Raw genomic sequence first — 24,888 nt, forward strand, 5'->3', positions numbered from 1 at the left:
TAAATTGGTAATGGTCCAACATGTGCAAAATAGTCAAGAAGGCTTCAAAGTGAATGCTGAAGGTTAACTATTAAATGCTTTTGTGTTTATTTTGTAGATGTTGTTTAGTTGATTGAAATATTAAAATAGATTTCACCAAAATGCTTTAGTAGCACATGTCTATCATTAAACAATTTAAAGTTGGAAACATACAATTGAGGCACACAATAATGTTACTAAATTTATATTTGGGAGGTGCGAACTCAATCCCTATATTTGGATTAATTTGTATTAAGCTCTTCTACTTTATCTTTGAATTTATTTAATTATTGTATTTTGATTGCATCAATATTTTTATATCCTTGCAGTTTCATATGTTGATATGAAAATAAATTTTATAAATGTTATAAATGTTTATTGCAACTTTTTTTTTTTTGGTAGATAAGTATTTGTACATTAAAATTTTAGGACAATCTTTAGTGTTGTTGATTGAAATATGAATTTGACATTGCTTGTACATAGAATTTGCCTAGTGCACTTTGTTGTTGAAGTCCGATACAATCGACAACAACGCTTGAAAAATAACATACAACACGTGGCTCGCACATGTACCTCCCTAGTAATAGTTTTTAACAAATATAAGTTTTTATAAAAAAAACATTAAATATTCACACTTTATTATTCATAATTAAATTATAATAATATTTTCAATTTTAGAATTTATGAAAATATTTTTTGAATAAAATGTACTGTAATAAAACTAAATTATGGCAATAATATCAATTTTTTTAAGAAAAAAACATATTTAAAAATTTTATTAGAAATTATAAAAATATTTTTTAAAAATAAAATAAACATGTAATCACGTGGAATCCACGTGACACATGTACGACTGCCATTAATAGCCAGCGGATGGTGACATTAGGGGTTAGGGATTTTTCTCCTCTCGTTCCCTTATCACTCCCTTCAGTTGCCCCTCTCCTCACCCCTCTCTGGCGAGCGGCGTCGCGACGACTTGTCTTTCTGGCGACTGATCCCTTCTTCAAGGCTGCAACTCCTCTGTCATCTGCTTGCTTTTCTGTAGGAGGTGCTCTCTCTCTCTCTCTCTCTCTCTCTCTCTCGTCCTCTTCTTCTTCTCCTTTCTCTGCTGCTGCTGCTGCTCTCATGTTTTTATTTTGCATCAGTGATTCGGTAATAGGATTTTTTTGTTGCTTGATGAACCATTTTCGTTTGTTTTACTGTTTCCGAGTAAAATTTATTCGTTTCTAGTGTTGCAAATGTACGGTTCGTGCTCTTGTTTGCGGTTCACTTTTCACATGTGCTTTCAGATGGCGACTTGAGTACTTTTTGGGCACCTATTACTCTGTGGAAAAGGGCTTAGCAGATGCTGTCACGTCTTGTATATGGAATAGGCTTCCGTTAAATATGAACAAAATTGGAATTAATGAGTAGAGGATAATTCTCTGTGGTGAGCTAATCATTCTATTCAACCATCCTCGACAAGTTCACTTCAAATCTGTGAATCTTTTGCTTATTTAAATTTCTGATTAATAAGGTGTTAAAATGCTTATTGATGACGTTTTGAAGGTGTATTTTTAATTTGTGTAGTGATTCCATTTTATGATCCTTCACTGATCCTACTTAAAAAGTTGTACTCACGGTCTCTCTCTCTTTCTCTGTCTCTCTTTCTCTATTTCTCTCGGTTAAATAACATTGAATACTGATCAGATAGAGTTGGGTGAGGCATGATTTTAAGTGCCAAGGACCAGGATCTGATCAACCGTTTTGGATTTATCTGAATTCTAGTTGCATTCATTGAGCTGACTTGCGAACTCAATTCAGAAACTTGCTGTTAAATTTCCTTCTGCCTTATGTAAATTCCTCATTTAATTTTCTTATTATTTTCTTTTGATTTAAATAATTTGCCAATTAGCTGAGTGGTCTTCTAGAAGGTCACCTCATTTCGGTGTTACCAGATTTGTTATAGAAAGAGTTGCTAAGGTTTTCTTACCTTTAATTCTATTGGATTCTATTGGTGGCTATTTCAACTTTTAGCACTCTGGTGAGAGAATTTTATGTGGGTGGTTAGATTACTGAAGCAGTGAAATTTTAGTAAAAATGTTCTCAAATGAGTGTAGTTACATGAGTAATAACAAGTGGGTTATGCAAAACTGGGAACACCTTCACTTGCACGTATTGATTGTAATAATGAAAGAGCTGATCCAAAAGGAGGGAAAAAAAATAATGGAAGAAGGAAGTTGTGTTCATGTAGTGGCACTGCGGCGGCATGTTGGAGGCTTTATTTTAGAAGGCTGGCTTTCTTTCCCTTTTAACAGGGGTAGATCCTATAAGGAAGCAACATAGACAAAGGGTTGGCATTTTGATAATTTGGACGTGCAGTGGAGAAGGTGTCATGAATTGATAAATGCAATCCTAGGCCATGTTCCTTTTCTTTGGTTTGAATGTTTGTAGGGGTTGATTTGAGCTTTGTGACAAGCAAAGAAGTACAAGTGTGGGGATTTATTTTGGGTAGGGGGGAGAGAGCCAGAGAAACGGTATGCATTTATGAAGTTAATCCTGATTCAAGATCTTTGTGAATTTATGTTGTGGTTCTTGTTACTTCTGGAGCAATGATATTTTTCAGGCAATGGCAATGCTTGTAGTGGTTTTTTGAGATAAATGAACCATGCAACCTCGCTTGTTTGTAGTTGAGATGGGTGAGGATTTTGGTGAAGGCCAATGGGCTTTGAATATGGTGGCTGTTAAGGTAGGGGTCAGCTCATAGGTCGCAGAGAATTCATGTTTGGGTCAAGGTTGTCATGACAAATAGATGGCTGTGCAATTGAAAGGACGGAGGCCATGCTAAGCACATAAAAGGAAGGGAAGACGCTAATTATATTAAGACACATGGTCATGGTCTATTTAAGGACAATTCAAATTTCAAAAATGCAGCTAGGCCAGGGCTTATGATGCTCCATGTGGTGCGCATGGCCTAATAAAGAGAGAAGGGTATACTAGGAGAAGAAGTTTCAAGATTTTGGAAAGAGGATATGAGTACCTTGGACACAGTTTCATTGGGAAGGAAACATTGATTTGAATTGGCTAAAGTATTAAATGCAAGAAAATTGATATTATAGCAAAAGCAAGGTTGAAGAGCATCGACAAAATCTTTTGTACTTTCAGAAAGATCCATCATGCGAGAGTTTTTTACAAGGTTATGGAAAGTTTTGAGGAGAGAGTAGAGTTTTTTTGTGCTCTAGAATAGACTACTAATCCAAAGTTAGAGAGAGGGAATTACTATTAGATAAAGTATAAATGCTATCTCATACTTGAAAGTGGGGTTCTTGGGCAGCTTTAGTCAGTAGGTTCATTGGTTGCATTGAACAAGTCTCATGAGGGATATGGTGAACCAATGTGTGAATATGGGATTAGCTCTTATTCTTGAATGTGCCTGCATATGTGTGGGTCTTGGAGTTAATGGAGGATTAGCTCTTATTCTAGTTTGCTTCAAAGAAGAAGCTAGATGTGGAGCAAACAAAGAAAGTACAAAGCTAAATGCTGTTGGTTTGTTGGGTTCCATTAAGTGAATGCTCATCCAAAGATGTTTTGGGTTCGAGCCATAGAAATACTAATACAATTGTTATTCAACATTCTTGTATATAGGTGATGGGCTCTTGAAGGGATAAATTAAGCTACAAGGCTAAACTAGAGTTGAAATGGGCAAGAATTTTGTGAGAGCTAATGGGTTTCATATTTTGACAATGGAACTTGAGCATTGAATGTGTCTCTTCCAACTTGGATTGAACTACTGTTGTTATTGTCGAGGGCAGAGATGTGGAGTTGAAGTTGGAGTCTAGGAAACATGCACCTAAAATGTGGATGGGGGAGAAGACATGTAGTTGACATTTAGAAAGTGAAGGGGGCACGTGCCAAGGAAGGTTAGAGGCACCATTGTCAAACTTCAAATAGGGTAAGGCTAGATCTAATGGTGTCCAATTGGATGGGATTAAGTAAAACCAGCCTAGTTTGTTGTAAGATCTAGGCCTAGTGTGGTGGGTGCAAGACTTGAGAGTTAGGTGGACTATGGACCAAATAGATTTGGTGTGCTGCAAGTGGTGGGTGGGAGCGAGACAAAGCTTCAACGAGGGACAAATTGAGGATGCCCAAAGTTGATGATAAGGGTAAGGTTGGAAGCCATCTAGTTTATTCGACTAATAAAAGAGATCATTTGCGAAATGTTGACAATAATGGAGGAAGAAGGGGTGGCTGTGTCTACTAACTTGCTTTGGAGTAGAGTGATACCTTTCATCTTTGTAGTGTTGGCAAATGGTTTTTTTCACCACATCTATTTGGAAGACATGCAGTGGGATTGGTTGGCTCTTGTGCATTGATTTTGTTTTTTGGGCCTAGGATGGAAATTTGTAATTATTTAGTTTTGATGTAAAGGGAGGACTTATTTAGTTTTGATGTAAAGGCAGGAATACCCCCTATTTTTTTCCTTTTCTTTTATTCTTCTTGTTGATTCTGCTCTATCTAATAAAATTTCTTTGTTTGTAAAAATAAATGGAGGGAGAAGGGGAAATGGATAAGATTTTAGACACCATCACAATAGAAGTCTTAATTGGACGTTGGAGATACTTTTTCATGAGGGAGCAAATGCGATTGGTGTAGGGGAAAACATAAATTTTTGTAAGATTGAAGTGGGATGAAAATGGGGTAAGCATGGTTGTTGTCTTAGGAAGCACCAAGGATGATGGACCAATCGACGGAGATATGAGCAAAGTCCTGGAGGAATTGAAGATTTAGATGAGGATTCTATAGGCCACTTTCCATTAGGTTTTGTTGATCCAAGTTCTGAAGGTATGGGTGGAATTGGAGTCTTGTCAATAAAGCACTAACAGATGCAAGTGCCCATATAGGTCAAAAACAATTTGAAGGGGTTTTAGAAGTATTTTAGTGTTTCCATTTGAATGATGTGAGAAGTCGTGAAAGTACTATTGAATCTTAAAAAAGATGGGGAGATGCTAGCAGTGAGGATATAAGGGGCAAATTCCACATATAAGAAAATAAAGGGAAATAAAGAGGTTAGAGTAGTCTATGAGCTTTGGTAGGAAGGACTTGGAGGGAGCTCAAGGTCAAGTTGGTAGAGGGAGCAAAAAATCCAAGTGAAGATGATAGTAAAGTGCAGACTTATATATTGGAATGTAAAGTGATTACATGACTTTGACAAATGAAAACTTGTGAAACATATCTTTGAAGGACTAAGTTGGTGTGCCTTGAGGAGGCTAAGATGTAGTAATGTTTTTCTGGAGGCTTAGTGCAAGAGTGCAGGGTATGTGGAATGGTAGAATCATAGAAAGGTGGATTATGGGTTCTGTTTAGTGGGATTATAGAAGCTTAAAATAAGATAGATTTTGAAAGTAGACGCGTGATTTCTTGCGTGTTTGAATTCTTAGGGCATAAAGGCAGATGAACATCTCCTATGTTTAGCCCTGTTGATAATAGGACGAGAGAGGAGCTTTGGGAGAATCTGCACCAGGTCAGACTTATATGGATTTATTCACGGTGTATTGGTGGATATTTTACAATATTCACTTTCAGGACAAAAGGAAGGCTGCACCAGGACAACTGTAATGATGAAGATTTCATTCTTTTCTTTTTAGGCTGGTGGGTCTCCCACATGGGGGGGGGGGGATTGAAATTCATTCTTGTCTAGGATCAGTCAATTCTTGGTGTTTGCTGATTGGGGTGATCCATTCCTTGATCTTGTGCAGGGTTGCCTTCCTTGACCATGCTTTGATGATGTGCCCTTCCTTGATTGTTAGGGGTTCAAGACAGAGGTGAAAGCCCTTTTTGGTTTGAAATATGTGGCTGAAACAAGATAATTTGGGAGATACGATTTGATGGTCGATGGAATAGTTATGAGGTTGAAGAACCTCCTAGTTTTCACCCGGCCAAAAATTAAAGCTTCTTAAAAATTATTTGAAAATGTGGAACAAGGAGATCTTTGGTAGGGTGGAAGTGAATCTCTTCTATACTTCTTGTCAAGTTTTATGGAAATTTGTGTACTGAGACCCAAAGGTGGAAATCTAAAAGTGATGATTTGGAGTTTGCTCCAATTGTGAGACAGATTGTGCTTGGCTGGAAAGGACATTCAGCGATGATGAAGTGCTGTGTGCCATTAACTCCTGCAATATGTGCAATTATTGGGCCAGATGGCATGTTGAGGGCATTGTTCAAGTGTTACTGGAGCATCACCTGCTCTCAAAACACATGCCACCACAACTTCTTGTGAGGCTGAAGAGAATGATCTCAGATGTAAGCCACCATTTCTCTTGGTTGAGGCTATCTCTGGCCTTGAATATTATTTTGAGGAAGAGTGATGTTGTTCTAGTTGGACAGGTGAGGAAGCTGGAGCTGCATGCTTCAAGTGTAGGGTGCTAAGTTGGCAAACTCTCGCATATCTTGTGTTTCTTAATATAGCTGCTTACAAGTCAAAAGCTGGGGATGAAGTGACCGATCTCAGATATTAAGCCATCATTTCCTCTTGTTTGAGGCTATCGCAGGTCTTGAAAATTAACTTGAGGAAGAGTGATGTCATTTTAGTTGGACAGATGAGGAAGATGGAGCTATGTGTTCTGAGGGTAGGGTGCGGATTGCTGCTTATTGTAGTTGCTTACTAATCAAAAGCTGTTTGGAATGTTGTATTGGAATTTTAGTGGGGAAAATAGCTGGCGGAAGATGGAGTTTCTTTCAAAATACATTGGTTTCCTTGTTGGGAATGGGAAGGCTTGCCATTTGGTGTGGTGGTGTTGCCTTGGGGTCTTTTCCAGCTTTGTTAAATATAAGTAGAGGCGATAATGAATTCGTGTCAAATGTGGTAGCACAGCACAGTTGAATGGGATTTGAATTTCAGGACTGGGAAGTGGAGTAGGTTGTTGCTCTTCTCGGGATGCTTTAGAGAACCAGGATACGTATTGACAGGGAAGATAGCAGCAGCAGAGATTGGGAGTTTAGTCCTTACATTTTCAAGTCAGATTATAATCTAGTCGGCAGCTACAGGGCAAGTCATTTTCCTTGGATAAAAAGCTTGCCTCTCTTGGCTGGGAAGTGGTATGGGAAGCCATTCTTATTCTTATAGGGGATAATATTTTGGAAAATTGAGTGAACTTTGTCTGGCTTGATGTTTGGTATGGTGACAGCGACCCATCATTCATGGCCTCTTTCTCAGCTTGATTGAGATTGATGAGGAACAGAAATGAAACAGTGGCTGAATTTTTTTTGGGTGATGGGAACAGAGTTGTTTGGAATTTGATTTTTAGAAGGGAATTTCGTGATTGGGAACTTTAAGTGAAGTTGTCTCTGCAAATTCTGTAAAGGACAAGAATTATTGTCTATTTGGAAGGCTTTTTAGATTGGTTATGTGGTAGAAGCTCGTTCTCGCCTCCTGGTCAAAATAAATATAATTACCAAATTAGTAGTAGGGCGGAAAGTTTTTTACCCTGGAAGGCTGCTTGGCTGACCAAAACCTGTAAGAAAGTTTTTTTTTTTTTTTTAAATTATTTGTAAAGCTTCTTTGGAGAATGGAAACCACCCCCATTGTGGATAATTGGGGGCCGGGGGGGGGGGGGGGGGTTTAAGGAATGATTGTTGTGGATGGATGTTATCTGTTGTGTGAGGAAGGAGTAGAGAGTACTAATCACCATTTGTGGCACTGTCTCTAGGCATGGGTAGTGGAGTCTTATTTGGCAGTGTTTTTATTTTAGCTTGGGCCTTGTAGCATTCCTGTCCTCTTCTCATTGGAAGTTAGAAGGGTTCGGAAGGAGTACTGGAGGGGCGTGAAACCATATGGGGAGAAAAAAATAGTAATGCTTGAAGAGAAGGAAACTTGAAACTTTAAATCAGGAATTTGCTCTTCTTCATAATATTTTTGGTGATATCATCAATCTTTTTTGTATATTTGTGCATTTTTTGTACTTCAGTTGGCACCCCCTGGCGTCTTTAAATTGAATTCATTGCCTGTACTTATGAAAGGAAAAAAAATAAAACTGCTTTAGTACTAAGAACTCTTACGAAAAAATCCTTTCTTTAAAGCTAGACAATCATAACTTACTGAACTGATTAAATTGTCTAAATCTCTCAGTCCACTCTTTGCTGGCGGGGCCAACTGGTTTCAAACCTATCTTTGGTAAGAGATATTGAGCCTGTTTGTTATCTGCAGAATCTCCCAACTACACCTGTTCTAGAGCTAAACCTGTAACATCTTCTATAATTTGTTGTTCAAGAAATACCGAATTAGCATCCAATGCTCAGTAGTTGAGGGCATTTATGCAAATTGTTGAGGGCATTTATGCAAATTTCTAACCACTTACCCCAACACCCACACCCGCTCCCTCCCTCCCTCCCTCCCTTCCCAAAATTATCTTTTAAAGGGTGGTTGTGTAACTCATATTTTCATTGGCAGAAACCAATTTGGTTTAAAATTTGAAATCAAATGCAGTCATGAATAATTTTAAAACCTTCCTACAAGTCTTTGACAGTTTAGGCTTACTCTATGTTTGGAGAGACCTTAGATTTGGATTTGTATTGGATTTAGATGAGATGTAATATAAAATTGTATTGAAATTTGTCCAAATTCGCCCAAATCCAAATCCAAGGTGCGAAATCCATGCTCCTAATCGCAGCATTATAGAATTTCATTTTCAAAATTAAAGTTGACAATTGATTTTCAGCCAAAGTGCACACAAAAAATGCCAGCACCCCCCTCCACATAACCCTAGAAAGTTGGGGTAAAGGGCTTGACCTATTTTTGCGTTTATATGATTAGATTCTGTGTTTGTTTTTATATTTGTTCCTTGGTTTTATTGTCCTCCTTCCCCCCTCCCCCAAATAAAAACCAGCTCTTGGCTGGGGCCTGAAAATTTATTTTGTGCTTGTTTGATCTTTGAGGTTTTGCTGTTGTGGTTTTATGTTGCTAGGCAATATGAAAATAAATAGACTGTACTCAAGTAATAGTTGTACTGTGTTTATTGATCTCTCTCTGATGTTTAGTATCATTGATATTTGAATTGCTTTATATCGTTTAGTACAACATTCACAATACTTATGGCTGAAGCTGATCAAAGTATTGGGGAACATGACATGGATCATGTACCTGAGAACTCACATCCTCAAGAAAAACAAGGGCAGGAAGATGATTCAACAATTGGAGGTAGTGAAAAACGGTGGCCTGGGTGGCCTGGAGAAAGTGTTTTCAGGATGTTGGTTCCTGCTCAAAAGGTTGGTAGTATAATTGGACGCAAAGGAGAGTTTATCAAGAAAATAGTTGAGGAGACAAGGGCTCGCATTAAGATTCTTGATGGTCCTCCGGGGACGACTGAAAGAGCTGTAAGTTTGTTTCCACCCTTTTTTTGCATCTGTTTTTATTACTACTCAGTTTATTCTCTCTCTACTTGGTGTAGTTTATTTTTTATAGAAACTTATGTACAGGCTAGTACTGCAGAGTTTATTCATCTTTTCTTATTGGTCTGACTCTCCGTTGCTATTTGATTGAATACTGGTTTGGTTTTGCTCCTTTTTGTTATCTTAGCTTTCTACCTATATTCCTTCAAGCATTTATAAGTATAGTTTTAGTTGGTTGTGCAATTGTTTTTTCAAGAATACTTCTAAACATTTTTCCTTGCCTTCTTTGTTCATCTCTAGGCCCATTAAGTTCTGATGGATTTAAAATTTTAGCGTCTGATGTCTATTTAAATGCTGTAATTCTAACTCATATATGTTTTTTACTTTTGTTTTTCTTCTGTAATGCATTAAACATTTGCTAGTAGCCTTTCCCATATGCTGATACAGTATTGTATGAAGTAATGAAACAAAAAAGGTGATAGAGGAAGTTTGTTGAAATGCTGTGTGCTTGTCAGAATTTGGTAACTTTTCTAAATGTAAGGTTGTTTGTGAATAGGAGGCTCACATGGTCAGTTTCACGGTGAGGTCAGTGATCCAGGAAGCATTGGTCACAAGTTTGAGCCTCGTAAGGATTATCTGGTTCCTGGTTATCATGAGCTGGGTTGTACTGGGTTTATTGGCCCATTTGCGTTCAAGTTCCTTGTAATAGAAAATAAAAACACTCCTTGTGAATCTGGTCAAGAAAATTTCTAGGTATCATTATAAACAATCTTATTAACAACAGAATTAGTGATGGAAAATATTTATAATCCTGAAAATCATTACCTCATGTTGTCTGTGATCTGAGTTACAATGCTCAGGTTACAATTCTTTGTCTAATTTTAATCGAGATGCCAATATATAATGTCAAAAACATGATAGTTGAAAAATGAAGAAATTAAATATTTTCAATCGATGTGTGCATATGATCCCTAAAGGAGGACAAATTGGAAATCTAAAAGAAAAATAGATATTATCAATCTTGACAAACATTATACTTGTGGTAGTTTTATAAGAATTATTTTATTGAAATCCAGACATGTATATTTTATAGTTCAGAGTAGACAGATGCGGTATTGGATCATATTTTAAGAAGATGCTAGTGTTGAGGCAAACTATTTTTGTGGCAACGTTAAATTATTCTTGTCACATCAAAATTATTTTACTTTCTGTTATTCATAAAAACAATTTGTGTTGGTCATGAAAAACTGGCACACAATAATGAAGAATGGACTTGGCTCAAGTTATGCACTAAACACAATTTTTTTAGAAACACCATCATTCCTGAAAATACATAATAAAAAATTAAGAAAATAGTAGCAACATAAACAACCCATAAAAGTATAAGTACAGTTCATTTTATTGTAGTGACAAAAATGAATATGTGCAGGTTTTGATCGCAAATTATAAGCAACAAATCAATCATCAATATCCCAAATTTGAAGGGCCAAAGATCCAGAATGCAGATCAGCATTGAGAATTGTAAGTGCTGAAAAGTTTATCTGAATAAGCACAGACACATCAAGAAGCTCTGCGTTCCATCTGGTAACTCCAGAACTTAGATGATTGATGTGGTGTTGCGCATTTTAAAATCCAAATGGAACCTTTACAATGAACATTAAGATGATCTTCAAAATTGATTATATCATTAAGTAAAGCACAAACTGCTTAATTTCATTAAATTTTATTGTGTATGGTATACCGAAGCTTTTGTATGTCCAAGCATTTTAATTTTTTATTTCTTTTTTAGATATTATGTAATGTTGGGTCATGTGAAATCCGAAATGATTAAGTATGATTTTTACAAAATAAAGCATAGCAGGGTTCTTATGTAGTTAAAGTCTGTTCATAGAAATTAAAAACTCAATGCAAAGTGCAATTTGCCATTTTATATTTTGATATAAACAGATGAAATCCAATTTATGATCTTGTGCTTCATCCCATAATGTTAAGCATGGTTTTAAAACTTGGACTGGTGACCAACCTGGTGAAGCCACTGATTGGTTATATATATGTGTCAAAGATGCAGAGGTAATAATCACCTATTAAGAAATTTGAATCCAAAAGAATGCATAGTAAACTAAGCTCAATTTTAAACCATTCCTATTATTTTGAAAAATTCTTAGAACTTTTTGTTGCTATTGTCGTTATTCAAACAAACATTAAAAGATAATTAAGAGAGTGAGTTCAATTGTCAATTTAATTAAGAATAAAATATAAGTTTAGCAGAGACAGAGTTGCTTGGGTTATAGAAGCCAGGGTAATGTGTCTGCATGATGGATGAGAGAAATATTACAATCTCTCTTTGCACATTATTTTAAATTTTATGTTTCTGTATTTTTTGATTACACTAATATTGAAATATATTTTTTGTTTAGGTAAGAGTAGACAAAAAGCAGTGATGATCATTGCGGTAAGATTACTGCCTTTACTTCTAAAAGGTCCATGGTTCAAGTCTTCTCAGTTCCACCATGACTAAATATAATTACAGTGAGAGAGTAGGATCAACCTGGCTGGTCCACCAGGTTTGGCCAATTTTGGTCTGGTCGCCTGAGTTTTGCTGGTAGATACCAGTTGGGCAATTTTTGGTTTGATTCATAACTTGGACCAATGAGATGACCAGCAGTTTCTGGTTTGAGTCTGGGTTTTAAATGGATCAAAATACATTGTGTTGTGCTTATAAGTGCCCTTTTTATTTTTTTAAAAAAAATTGGTACATAGATGAGAACAGCAAGAGACTTGGCCCATTGATCTAATCTAACCCTAAAAACATACAGAATAAGCAATCCACAGACAATAAAATAAAAGTTAGCATCAAATTGCACAAAACAAAAAGAAAAGAAGTACTTCATATTGCATCCAGGTCTATGGCCATAAATTCTTGTTAGTTTTCATGTTATTTATTTATTTTTTTAACAAATCCAACATTTCTTAAAATTACTAATGTATAAATAGCTGCTTTTGCTTTATTTTCGGGGCTTTTTTCCCCCCCTTTTTGCACATGTGATTGCATAATAATTTTTATCACTGTATTATAAATAATTTAACCAGAATTTGCCTTATAGCTCAATGCTTCTCTGAATGACATGGTTAATATTTAAGATAATTTTAGGAGGGGTAAATTTTGATGATCTTGGTGTTGGGCCTAAATTTATAAGTTACGTACTACAGGGTGTGCCTGTTGACTTTTGCTGTTTCCATCTGTCTGACTTGTGTGCAAACAAGAGTTGATCCTTATGCAAAATCACCGCCCTCACATGTTTCCATTGCACAGGTCATATGCAAGTGATTGTAATTTAGTCACTTGTTCTAAGTAACATACATTAATAACTGTGTGGTACTTCAGAGTTTAGAGCAATTTCTAAAAAATCCAGGTCTTCTGGATTAAAACTGCAGAGAGCTTTTGCTGTTGTGGGCTTTAGGGTGAGAATCTGGTGACCATTAATACTCAAACCACTTTGAGGATTTGTTAACTTCATTAAGGAGGATTGCTAATTAAGTATGTCTTATTCTGTTTACTTCTTATCTTTTACTTCTTAGCCTTGTTCTTGTCAGACTTTTGTGCTCTCCTAATGCCTTCCCCAATCCTCATGACCAAAAGGAAAGAACAAAAGCAAAACTCAAAAAGAAAACCTGCTGCAATATCTCTGTTGTATTAGTCTCAAATTTTCAAGAGATCAATCCAAAGCTTCTTTGTACGTAATGATCAATTACCCAGGGCTGAGAAACTAATCCAGATTAGTACTATATTTTCAGTGAATGATGGCTGCATGGATTTAGGGGTAATTTATTTATTTAAAATTTTATAGTAAATATATAAAGCCTTGTGAGAAAAATATAATAAGAGAAGAATTATAGGGGAATGATTAGATATCTATTCGTGATATTTTCCCAGAGAAAAGATAGCTTTATTGAGAAAGTAAGTTCAAACATGAACTTGTGACTGTTGGGAAATCCAACAGGAAGTATCTGAAGACAGTGCACAGGGTGGATAAAAATGCTTCCTAGAATTGTATGCGGTAGTTAGTAACTCATATAAAGAGAGTTGTTTGAAAAAGATACCGTGAATTACAAGACCTTTTTTTACCTCGACTTCTTATGAAGCTTGGGTGGTGCTTTCATATAATCGTAGAATTCAAATCAGCATGTTTGGGTGTCTTTTAGTATTGGGTTGCAAGTTGCATTTGCACGTAAACGGGAGATTAAGGGCAATGTTAATTTGATGATTTATTTTATACATAGTTGGGTTTGCACTGTATGCTGTATGGGAGATGTGCTCTCTATTAATGATTGTTGCCAATTGTTTATATTATATTATGTATCCACATACCGTCACTTTCTGATCTTGTCCGGACGATCAATCTTTGTCCAAAATGTGCTGATATTGTTGTATGTTCTATTGGACAAAAATATGTGCTACTTGAGATAGATGCTGTATTCATGATATGTATGGATGTGTGATGTGAATTTTGGTTAGGTTGTGCTTATGTTGATGTTGCAGTTTGTTGCGCTTTGCTTAGGTTATGATATCTGCTAAAGAGGAGCCTGATTCTTCTCTTCCTCCTGCTATGGATGGCCTTTTGAGGGTTCACAAGCGCATCGTTGATGGGTTGGATGGTGACTCATCTCATGCTCCTCCAGGTATGGGAGGCAAGGTTTCAACAAGACTGCTAGTGGCAGCTACACAAGCGGGGAGTTTAATTGGGAAGCAAGGAGGGACTGTGAAATCCATTCAAGAGGCATCTAATTGTATTGTTAGAGTTCTTGGAGCAGGTGATCTTCAACATTTGTTACATTCCGCCCTCTCCAACACCCCCAGTCTGCAGAAAAAAGAGAAGATAATTATGATGTGATATAATATTTGCATTGCAATTTACATAATATTTTTTTGTTTGAGTTGCTCTTGTGGGATTTAATTGTTTTTATTCTTCATTTGTGTGAAATATCTGACTTGAAAATTTATATAATTACACTTACAATATCATCTTTTTAATAATTAAAGAAAATGGATTAGGAGAGAAGAATAAGAGAAAAACAACCTAGAAGAGGACAAGTCATTATCAAAACATGAAAAAAAAAAAAAACAAACAAAAAAAAAAAAAGACGAGAGGAGGAGGGAAAACCCTAATAAAAATTGTCCATGTCCATTTTCGATCAAAAATTTTTTTTAATTTATTTTCTTTTCAGTGCTTTATGTGCATGCAATTCAGTCAATTTTTACTTTTCATTGCGCAATTGGGCGAGTTTAGGGCACTAATTGTGGTTCCTTGGCTGTTATCCTTGTTTTCTTGGGTTGTCCATGTTTAGGTTAGGCTTATTTGTGTTTCCAAGAATTCAAGAGGACAAGGAGGCAATTTTACTCACCCCCAAGGGCACTCTTGGGAACTATTTTTCATTGCTAAACCCAAGCCCCTTGTTTCATAAATAAGGAGGCTAGGGAGGAGTCAGGAGGACGGTCACAAAGAGAGAGAAGGAGAGATTATGTTTACAAGAGAGAGAGAGAGAGAGAGAGAGAGAGGCTAGGGAGGAGTCCAGAGGACGGTCACAAAGAGAGAGAAGGAGAGATTATGTTTACAGTAGAGAGAGAGAGAGAGACAGAGAGAGAAGTTTAGGACTTTCTCTTCGCTCGTGGGATCAGGTTAAGAGATTTCCTTGGCTCTTTGAAATCAATATTGATTTATTTTGCTTATTGCGCAGTTTTGTTTAGTACTGTTGAAATCAAAGGCTTGAATTTCTCTTTGCTCCGGCATAAAATAAAGCTTTTTGCAAGGTATGTGTCAATCTATGAATGAGTTTTGGAGTGCTAATCATGTTTTGTCTCTAAAAAATGAAAGGATTTTATGTTCAAATAAGCTTTGTGGAGCATATTGTAAATCTATATATATCATGCATGATTGATACATGAAACCTATGTGCAAATATTGATGTTTTCTCTTTGCTGAGGGTATTTCATGGATTTGGTTGGTTAGTAATGGTGTCTAGAGTAGAAATCCTAGATTCATGAGAATTGCTTAACCTTCTGATAAGGTCTAGTTCCATGGGTAAGCCTGTGGACAGCTACCTGCTATTATCAAAGTTTGTACGCATTTGGCTGTTTCTGTGAATGCCCCTTGGAGCAGGGGATGGGACTTGGTCTGGGGCAGTTGCACCATTCTCTCCCTCCGCACATGACTAATTGAGAATGAACATTGCAATAAGTTACTTGACCTTCTTAGGCAATGTGGGTTCAAATATTTTCTGCTCTAGACACCATTACTAGCCAACCAAATCAAAATACCCTAAACAAAAAGGAAACATCAATATTTGTTCATAGGTTTCATGTGTCAATCATGCATGACATACATAGATTTACAATATGCTTCACAAAACTTATTTCAACGTAAAATCCTTGACCTTCTTAGGCATTTATGGGTTCTAAGATTTTCTACTCTAGACACCATTACTAACCAACCAAATCCATGAAATACCCTCAACAAAGAGAAAGCACCAATATTAGCACATAGATTTCATGTATCAATCATGCATGACATATATAGATTCACAACATGCTTCCCAAAGCTTATTTCAACATAAAATCCTTTTTGTTTTTTTTGGAGACATCACATGACTAGCAACAAAACTCATTCATAGATTGACATGTACCTTGCAAAAGACTTTATTCTATGCCAGAGCAAGGAGAAATCCAAGCCTTTGATCCCAGGAGTTATAAGCAAAATCAATCTTCAAGCCTCTGATCCCAAGAGTTACAAGCAAAAACAATCTTCAAGTGCAGAAAGCGAGACAAAATCAATCTTGATTTCAAAGAGACAAGGAAATCTCCTGACCTAACGCCAAGGGCGAAGAGAAAGTCCTAAGGCTTCTCTCCTAAAAGCTTCTAATACAGCCTCTCTCGCAACCCCCGCTTCTCTCTCTCTCTCTCTCTCTCTCTCGTAAATGTAACCTCTCTCCTTCTCTCTCTTTGTCGTCATCCTCCTATTTCCTCCCTAGCCTCTTTATTTGCAAAACAAGGGGCTAGGGTTTAGCAGAGTGCAATAGTTTCCAAGAGTGCCCTTGCGGGTAAAAAAAAATTGCCTCCTTGTCCTGTAGGGTGCTTGGAAACACAAATAAGCCTAATCTAAATATGGACAATCCTAGAAAACAAGGATTAAAGCCAATTAAACACAGTTAGTGCTCTAAACTTGCACAATTAAAATTAAGAATTGCACATAAGACATTGTGAATAAAACAAGTTAAAAAAAACACTCGGCCAAAAATGGGCTTCAACAATTTTAAGTAGGTTTTTTCCCCTCCTTTTCTTGTCTTTTCTTTCATCCGTTTTTTTTCCCTGTTCTGATGATGACTTGTCCTCTTAAACTTTGGAATTGAAATCTATTTTGGATGCATAAGATGAAGAGCATGAGTCTAAAATTAGTTTTTTTGTTTTTTTACTTGGGTGAAGGTATTTTTTTATTCTCCAAAAGGGGGGAAAAAGGTTTTTAGGGTGAGAAAACCTAGAGAAGGCAGGAGGGAGGGTGTTTCTGAGAATCCTGACAGTTTAATGGCCATAAGTAATGTAGTTGTACACCAAAAGAACAGAGACTACTGCCTCTGCATGGCCATGAATGACCATGGCTAGCCGGCAGCAGCTGTTGGAGGTCACCCAAACAAAAGAATAGTAAGAGAAAAGGAAATAGAGCAGTTTTTTGGCTGCTTGAGGCTGGTGGAGCATTGTCAAATGGTGACGAATCCAGGGGAGTTGTCGCTGGTGCATGGCCGTGGTTGGAGGGCAAGTGGCAGCAGAAGTGGTGCAGCTGCAGCGAAGGGCAATGGAGGCTAGGGTTTTGTATGAACCCATTCATGTGAGGAAGACGACTCAGGGCATTTTTTGAAACTGGTCCGGATCGGGCTTGACTGGTCCAGACTGAGTTTACTCTGTTCAATATATTTTTTTTCTTTTTTCTTTTCATTCAATAAAAAAAAGCAGGTAAAAAATATGAAAAAAAAAATATTAAACAGTCAAAAACAAAACAAAAAAGGTTTTTTATTTTTATTTTTTGTATTTAGTTAATCTGTATATATTTTTATTAGTATTGTTTTGTTATTACTATCAATATTATTATTAATATAATGAATATGTGTAGGCTATCATGAGTAGTTATTACTTCCTTTTTTGAAATTATTGTCAAAAGTTGTATTAGAATCTTATGTTTTTTTTTTTTTCATATTTTAGTTTTGTAATATATTTTTCAAAAATTAAAATAACTGGATAAAAATTCAGAAAAAAAAAGTGAGAAAAATCTCCAAAAAATTCTACAAAATAGTATAAGCCATAAAATGTCAAGAAAAAAATGAGGGTAGCTCATTTAAAGAGAAATTTATTTTTTTAATTCCTTTTAATTCTAGGTTTTATGCATGATTGTCTCTTTCATTTTGTATGTGTTATCCGAGCATGCTATATCAACTTTTTTCTTGTTAATTTGGCGATTGAGAGCCTTCTTTTCTCATATTATTTTACAATTTAGGGTCTCCATGTCGCTTTTTGTGGTTTACCTCAACTTAAGATGGGATGGATGAGTGAAAACTACCGTATGGTGTTTTCTGTCCTCTCCCTAGGCTTGGTGAAGGTGCTCTTCCTTAAGATTGTATGCTTGAAGGGAAGTAGGTGCTTTCACCAACGTGATTGAAGTGTGAGGGGCAAACATTGAATTCTTTCTATTCGTAAAAATCTGATTCTTCAAAAATGTTCTCAAAAAATGATTTCAAATTCAATCTTTACTTGGCCAATGATGAAACCCTAGTTGCCTTCGTTTTTTATTTACATTCCCATAATCCCATCCCTTAGAAAGAGCCACTAAATGATCGGACCATACAGGCGCAGGTAGCTTGACTGCCTTACCCTTCCTTGGAACACAAGCTGGAGATGTATTGGCTTACATTCCCACCAATGTGATCTCCATTACTGATGGATAAATCTGTTCAGAAACAGAGCTCTTTTATCACAAAACCCTAGTTGCCTTTTTGAAACTTTCCTTCTTCAAAGATTCTCATTTCAAAACCATTGCTTTTTTAGTGGATTTCAAATCTCATCAAGCTCTTTTTCGGACCATTTCCTTTTTGCATTGATGGCAAATCGATTTCTTCCATTTCTCAAAAAAATATCGATTTTCAAAATCTGGTTGTCTTGAATGCAAACTAAATCTCATTATTCCATCTTTTAAATTTCAAATTTACGGTTTCTTGATGCCTTTTCCTTTTCCAATTTGTGTATTGGGGTTTCCAACCCTACTGTTTGAACTCTTTGACAATTAACCTTCATTGGAGGATAAAAAGGGGATTCATTTAATCATCATCTTCTTCTTTTGCTGAATGCGCACACACACGTTTAGTGTTAACCGTTCTCAAAATATGTGTCGATGGGGATGTTGGTTGATTGATTCTCTTAGAACGATCAGTCAACCATTTCCTGCATGCTCAAACTCTTGAGCCCATTTTCCTGATTTGTAGCTTTCTTAAGGCTTTTCTTTGTTTTCTCTTTTTAAAAAATGTGGCGACTCCGCTTTTGAATCATTTCTGTCTTCTTAATTAGAGCCTTTGTTTTCTTAAGGTTTTCTTGTTTGAGGATTGCCATGCAACTAAATTAGAAATCCCTCTTTAAACCCTTTCCATCGTAATTCACAAAGCACTGCAAATTTTGTAAGTTGCGCTGGGCTGCTGCTGGTCTTTCTTCAGCCCTACTGGCAGTATCTCGCTCATCATCCAACACATCCAAAGTATTATCCTGGATGGAAAAGGATGCTGCGTGATCGTAGCAACAGTTGAAGAATCATCACAGGCTGATCTTGGAAGATGTTCAATTTAATTAATGCAATTGATCAGCTCTTTAGCCCAAAAATACTGTTTTAAATTTTAGAGATTGTGAATCCTTAAATGTTGATTAGGGTGAAGAGCCTGTTGTAATGGTCTGTCATAACTGACACCAGTTGTGCATAAAGAGAGGAGAAACAATGAATCTGATATTCTTGATCGATTGTTTAACATTGCAGCAGGCTGCCAATTTCTTGAGTAACCGGAGGGTTCTAGGACATCAATGGTGGCATCTCCAGCATGATAGAGAATCAAGGGCGAGGGAGGAGGGATGTGATCGTTATGGGAAGGCGCATGGTTCTGGGCAATATTCTTGTTATTCTAGAAGCAAATCTAAATTCAAACTCAAATAGCTTTGGGCCTTGGAAGGGCAGAGATATGCTTTCTTGATCCAAGTGCTTAAGGTAGAAGATCAGAGGATGTTGTTATCAGAAAAGCTTAAATGGGAGTGAGCTTAATGCAAAACAGGCTTGGGTTAACTTTTTAGTAGAATATTTCAGTGGGCTAACTTCGGCTTAAATTGGCATGGGGCTTCTGTTCTTTAAATAGAAGGATTCCATTCAAATTGGGTAGTAGATCAGTTTGATCACTTGCACCAAAGGTGAAGAATGAGTGTTTTAGGTGTGGATTCTTTGACTATTAGGAGTGAGCAACTAGAATGGAGGGGTCAACTAGTCCTTATCAGATTCCCAATAGGTGTTGCATATTGTGGTTGAGGGCCATTTAAAGAGTTCATAGGTGGGCGATGAAGAATAAGGAGGAAGTGACAGAGTGCTTTTGGCCAAGATTTTTGTAAATTTGAGGCAGGCCGCAGCTGGGAATGATGAGATTCCCATGCCAATGGGTGAGGTGCTGAGTAACGAGTATCTGGTGTTTTAATATTAAGGGGGAAATTTTGTTTTTTGTTTTTTGTCCTTCTTAAAATTTTGGTTGAACATTGTCTATTTGGGGAGTGTCCTATTCCAGGGCCTTCTCTTGCCTTCATTCGTCTTTCCAGTCTCCATGATGTTCTCTTTTCTAGTTTCTTGTCATGAATTTCTTGGAATTCTCATTTTAGATGGAACTCAAATGAGAGGGAGAGTAATGATCCTAGTTTACTCGTGAATTGTCTTATACATTCGAATTTTCTTTAGGAAATATGTACCTAGACTTTTGGACCTAAGTTTTAAACCCTTTTATTCGGAAAAGTAGGGTTTCCTTCAAAGCTGAGGCTGTTGTTTGGATTGTACTTACTAGAGTTAGCACTAAGATTTGTTTTAAAAGACACCTTAAAAGGCATTCAGAATCTCTGGATGGGCATGTACTTTGTCATCATAGTGGATTGAGTGTATTTCTTGTCTTTTTATACATTGCTATATATAGCGTATTTGGGATTATTTATTTGGCTATGTTTTGGATATAGTGGGTGTCCATTTTAGATGGAGGTTTTCTCTCTCAGGTTTGCATGGGCTTTGGAGGTAGTAGTCACGAGGATAGGATTCTCTGGTGTATTTGCTTGGAGTGTGGATCATGCTGCATCTGCTGAAGTTTTTGTGGAGCAGGGTTGTTTTTCTTGCTTCGTCAGTGTTCATCTTGTAGAGCTTTTAGAGGAAGGTGATTGCTTAATTTAAGCAGAGGTTGAAGGAAGTGCTTACTTTATTTATTTCTTTTCTTTTGTTCGTTTTTTTTGGGTATTTTTTTTTCAAAATATTTTCTTCATGATTTCCCCTAAATTGTGCAACCAATGGACAACATATTTAAAAAATAAATGTAGCAGAAATGGGAGTAAACATCCATGTTAAGTGCATTACCCATAATGGACTGTCAACATGGTGGTGACAGAACCCTCTTAAAAAGGGTCCGACTCTAAAAGATAAGGTAAGCAATGAAAACATCCATGGTGAGCTAGGCATAACGCCTATCTAAGACAAAGGAAGTGTGATTAAGATGGAAATAAAAAATAAAAAAAATAAAAAATAAAAAAAGGGCAGCCTGCTGCACAAAGCTCCCGCATATGCGGGGTCCGGGGAAGGGGCAGACCACAATGGGTCCTGTGATACGCAGCCTTACCTTGCATTTTTGCAAAAGGTTGTTCCCACGCCTTGAACCCATGACCTCTATGTCACACGGTGACAATCTTACCGTTACGATTAAGATGGTAATGCAGATCAAATAATGCACAGGCAATGAGTGATTTAGTTGACATTAGAGACTATGGGAGGGGAATGTCTACACCTAGTCTAGGATAACTTGTTGAGATCGTAAGATTTAAAAGCCCTCCAACTTTCTTAGGATATTACCCTAGATTCTGCAGAAGCCAACCCCACCAAGTTCAACTGAAGGCTTGGTGATGGTGTTTGTTTTTGTTCTTGTTGTATACCTTATCCTCTCTTCTGTAACTTTCTTCTCGTCAATAAATCATTATTTTAGCAAGGAAAAAAAGTGTACTAATACATTTCCCAGGAATATTCTGAATTATCATAGTTCTTGCTAATGTAGGCTTCTTTAGGTTTTGCATCCTTGCTTTGACAGTATTGTAAAATAATTTTTTGTATAGTACATTTATTTATTATGTTCGTTCATTGGTGTGGCTGGGTTATTACTTTAAAATCTTACTTTGAAATTGTAAAAATTTTTGCTGCAGAAGACCTACCTATTTTTGCCCTTCAAGATGATAGGGTTGTTGAAGTGGTAGGAGAGCCTGCTGGAATACACAAAGCATTGGAGCTGATTGCATCTCATCTTAGGAAGTTTTTGGTTGACCGGAGTGTAATTCCATTATTTGAAATGCAAGTAAGTCTGATATGTTTGTTAATGTTGTAAAGAGCCAAACCTATTTCTGACATATAAAATAATTTACTTTTGTTAAATTTATACTGAATTGTCCTGTGCTTTCTTCTCAGATGCAAATGCCTAATCCCCATATTGAGCACATGCCTCCTCACCAATCCTGGGGTCCACCTCAAGGTCTTCCTCCAAATGCTGGTGGGGGTCCAGGTTTTGGACCTAATCCTCAATATATGCAGCCCCCAAGGCAACATGACGGTTACTATCCGCCTCCTGACATGCCGCCTCCTATGGATAAACAGCCTCACCAGGGTATATCTGCCTATGGAAGAGAAGCTCCTATGGGTGTTCATGCGTCATCAAATGCGCAGCCTGCACCATCAATGATCACACAGGTCATTTTCTACTTTCATTTTGTTCCTTTTATTTAGTTATGCTTTTGTTTTGAGTCCCCTTCCCCCCTATTTTACTTAGACGTGTATTTACTGAAGAAGTTGAACTGTAAGCTTCATCAACCACCTCAAGGTCAGATGACTAGTTAAGCAGTTTGGAATTTGGGGAATGTGGCATGTTATGTTGATCATCAGACTGATTGCAATAAAAGAACATGAAGGATATGTGCACTATTCTTCTACCCTTGGATTTAGTTCACATGCCTGTCTAAATCAGTGATTCTAAAATCATGCCTGCCAATTAACTTACTATGAGGCCCTCTGAACTAATGGCAGGAAACTCAATCCCATTGACGGTGTTCAACTTCTGGCAAAATTGTTTAGTTTGCTTGGTTGTTTCTTATGTAGCCTATTACAATTGGACTGGGCTGAACTGGACACAACTTGAGCTTGAAGATAATGTATAGTAAACATATTCAGCTAATACAAATGAAATTTATAAATCATTTAAATATTATTTATTATACAAATAATGATAATTTAGACATAAATGGTTAAATAAAATGCTGCTGTAAGTTTGTTTTTTCATATAATTTCAAAAGCATTTGTAATAATATTTTGTTTCGATAAAAACAAATAAAATAAATTAAGGGAGAAATTTTACTTCACTCCTAAATCTCTTATTTGAATTTCAAGGAAATTTCATTGTATATTTAAAATTTCGACAAGTTTCGCTGAAATTTCGAGATTTCGATAAATTTCGGGATGATTCGTTAAGATTTCGACGGAAATTATGCAAGACATAAATTGACTGCCATTTCAATTTCGAGGGTGATGGAAACTGGAAATTTCGACAATTTCGTGGAAATTTAAGACCGTGGACTGGCCCTGTCACTGCAGCCTAAAATCTGCTTGGCTGTGTGCCCTTAGTCTGTCAAGGCACTTTATGCCATTGCAATGCAATGAAAAGTGCTTTTCTCTACAACATGTTTGAAATGACTTTTTATTCTGCAGATCACACAGCAAATGCAAATTCCACTTTCTTATGCTGATGCTGTCATTGGGACAGCTGGTGCAAGCATCAGCTATATTCGACGAGCTAGTGGGGCAACTGTTACCATACAGGAAACAAGGGGTGTTCCTGGGGAAATGACAGTCGAGATCAATGGAACTGCTTCCCAAGTCCAAACAGCTCAACAATTGATACAGGCAATCTTCTAGACTCTGGCTTTCTGATTCTTTTTTTTTAAAAAATAATAGGGAAAAATTCTGTCTATATGCTTTACATTGTGTTATTATCTGTATTTGTCCTTAACCTGCCACCTCAATATAATCGTTTTACTTAAAGTTTAAATGGTATGAGACTGCAGAGAAAAAATAAGAATAGAAAAAGGAACATAAATCCTGGCCTTGATATAAAAGCACAGGCTCTTAATCCACAGTACTTGACCTAATGTATATTTTGATGGTACAGAATAGAGCTACAGTCTACTGGCAAACTGGGCTGTTCACAATTTGACTTGTTAATGGCTTTAACATGCTTAAGGTCCCTCTTAACACCCCCTCCCAACCCCAAATTAAACGAGAGTACGTGACTGCACTGGAAGCGCAGTGCTAAGTGTGACCAGATGACTGAAGTCTCATTCATTTTGGTTCATCTCTTGGGCGTGTGGCCAGCGCAATGTTATTAAGTGATGCTATCCAGCACTGGCTTAACCACCATCATGGACCTATGGGATGGCAGGGGAGTGGTGGATACATGGATCCACCTGTCCCACTTACCTGCTGTCATGTAGGTTTAAGAAAGCATTTTCCTAATATTACTTGACGAATTGTGAGGAGCTCTTTTAATTTTCATTCCACAGAAATACCCTGACCTTGTGTTTGGGAGTATGAAATTCAGGCCTTGGATTTGGAAGTGTGGATTTAGATAAGTTGTAGTACAAAATTGTGTTTTCTTCCTAATCACACAAATCCAAAGCCTAGAAATCCATTCTTCCATACATTTCCTCAAAGAGTGCTGGTTACATGATTTGGAATTACCTTCTGACACATGTATACATTTCATGTTGCAGAATTTTATGGCTGAAGCTGCCGCACCAACACAGACCCAGACGGCTGTGTCTACAGATCAAGGCTATAGTTCTTATGCTGCTCATGGTTCGGTGTATGCATCACCCCCATCCAACACAGGGCATGCTGCCCATGCAGGAGGTTATGGGTCGGTCTATGGAGCAAACTATGGTTATTAAGTAGTCTGGTCTAAATTGGTTTGCATTGTTAAGACCCATTATATGTTGTTGCAAACCTAGTTGGGTAAAAACAGCAAATAATTTTCTCGTAGTTTTTAATGTTGAACTTTGTTCTCTCTGAGCTTCTGCTGGGACCAACGTTACCCTCGTCAATTTGTGCATTAGGCTAACGGTAGGGTTGAACCAGTTTCAATATATTTGATCGACGTACTCCA

The 24,888-nt window shown here is 36.9% G+C and overlaps 1 protein-coding gene across 6 annotated transcripts; it reads left to right on the forward strand.

Annotated features, from left to right (window-relative positions):
* The first annotated feature begins 895 nt into the window (after positions 1-895).
* LOC131152890 (flowering locus K homology domain) lies at positions 896-24,888 on the forward strand. Of its 6 annotated transcripts, none has more exons than XM_058104827.1 (8): positions 906-1,066; positions 1,308-1,447; positions 9,066-9,366; positions 13,941-14,193; positions 21,887-22,035; positions 22,146-22,424; positions 23,436-23,630; positions 24,497-24,888. In XM_058104827.1, exons 3-8 carry the CDS (start codon positions 9,085-9,087, stop codon positions 24,671-24,673), a joined length of 1,335 nt encoding a protein of 444 aa, XP_057960810.1. In that variant the 5' UTR covers positions 906-1,066; positions 1,308-1,447; positions 9,066-9,084; the 3' UTR covers positions 24,674-24,888. The 6 variants fall into 6 exon arrangements, with proteins under 6 accessions (XP_057960809.1, XP_057960812.1, XP_057960810.1 ...); XM_058104828.1 differs by having other exon boundaries at positions 924-1,066; positions 21,890-22,035; XM_058104825.1 differs by having other exon boundaries at positions 939-1,170.

The sequence above is a fragment of the Malania oleifera genome, chromosome 4, assembly GCF_029873635.1.
Source record: "Malania oleifera isolate guangnan ecotype guangnan chromosome 4, ASM2987363v1, whole genome shotgun sequence".
In the NCBI taxonomy this organism is placed as follows: domain Eukaryota; kingdom Viridiplantae; phylum Streptophyta; class Magnoliopsida; order Santalales; family Ximeniaceae; genus Malania; species Malania oleifera.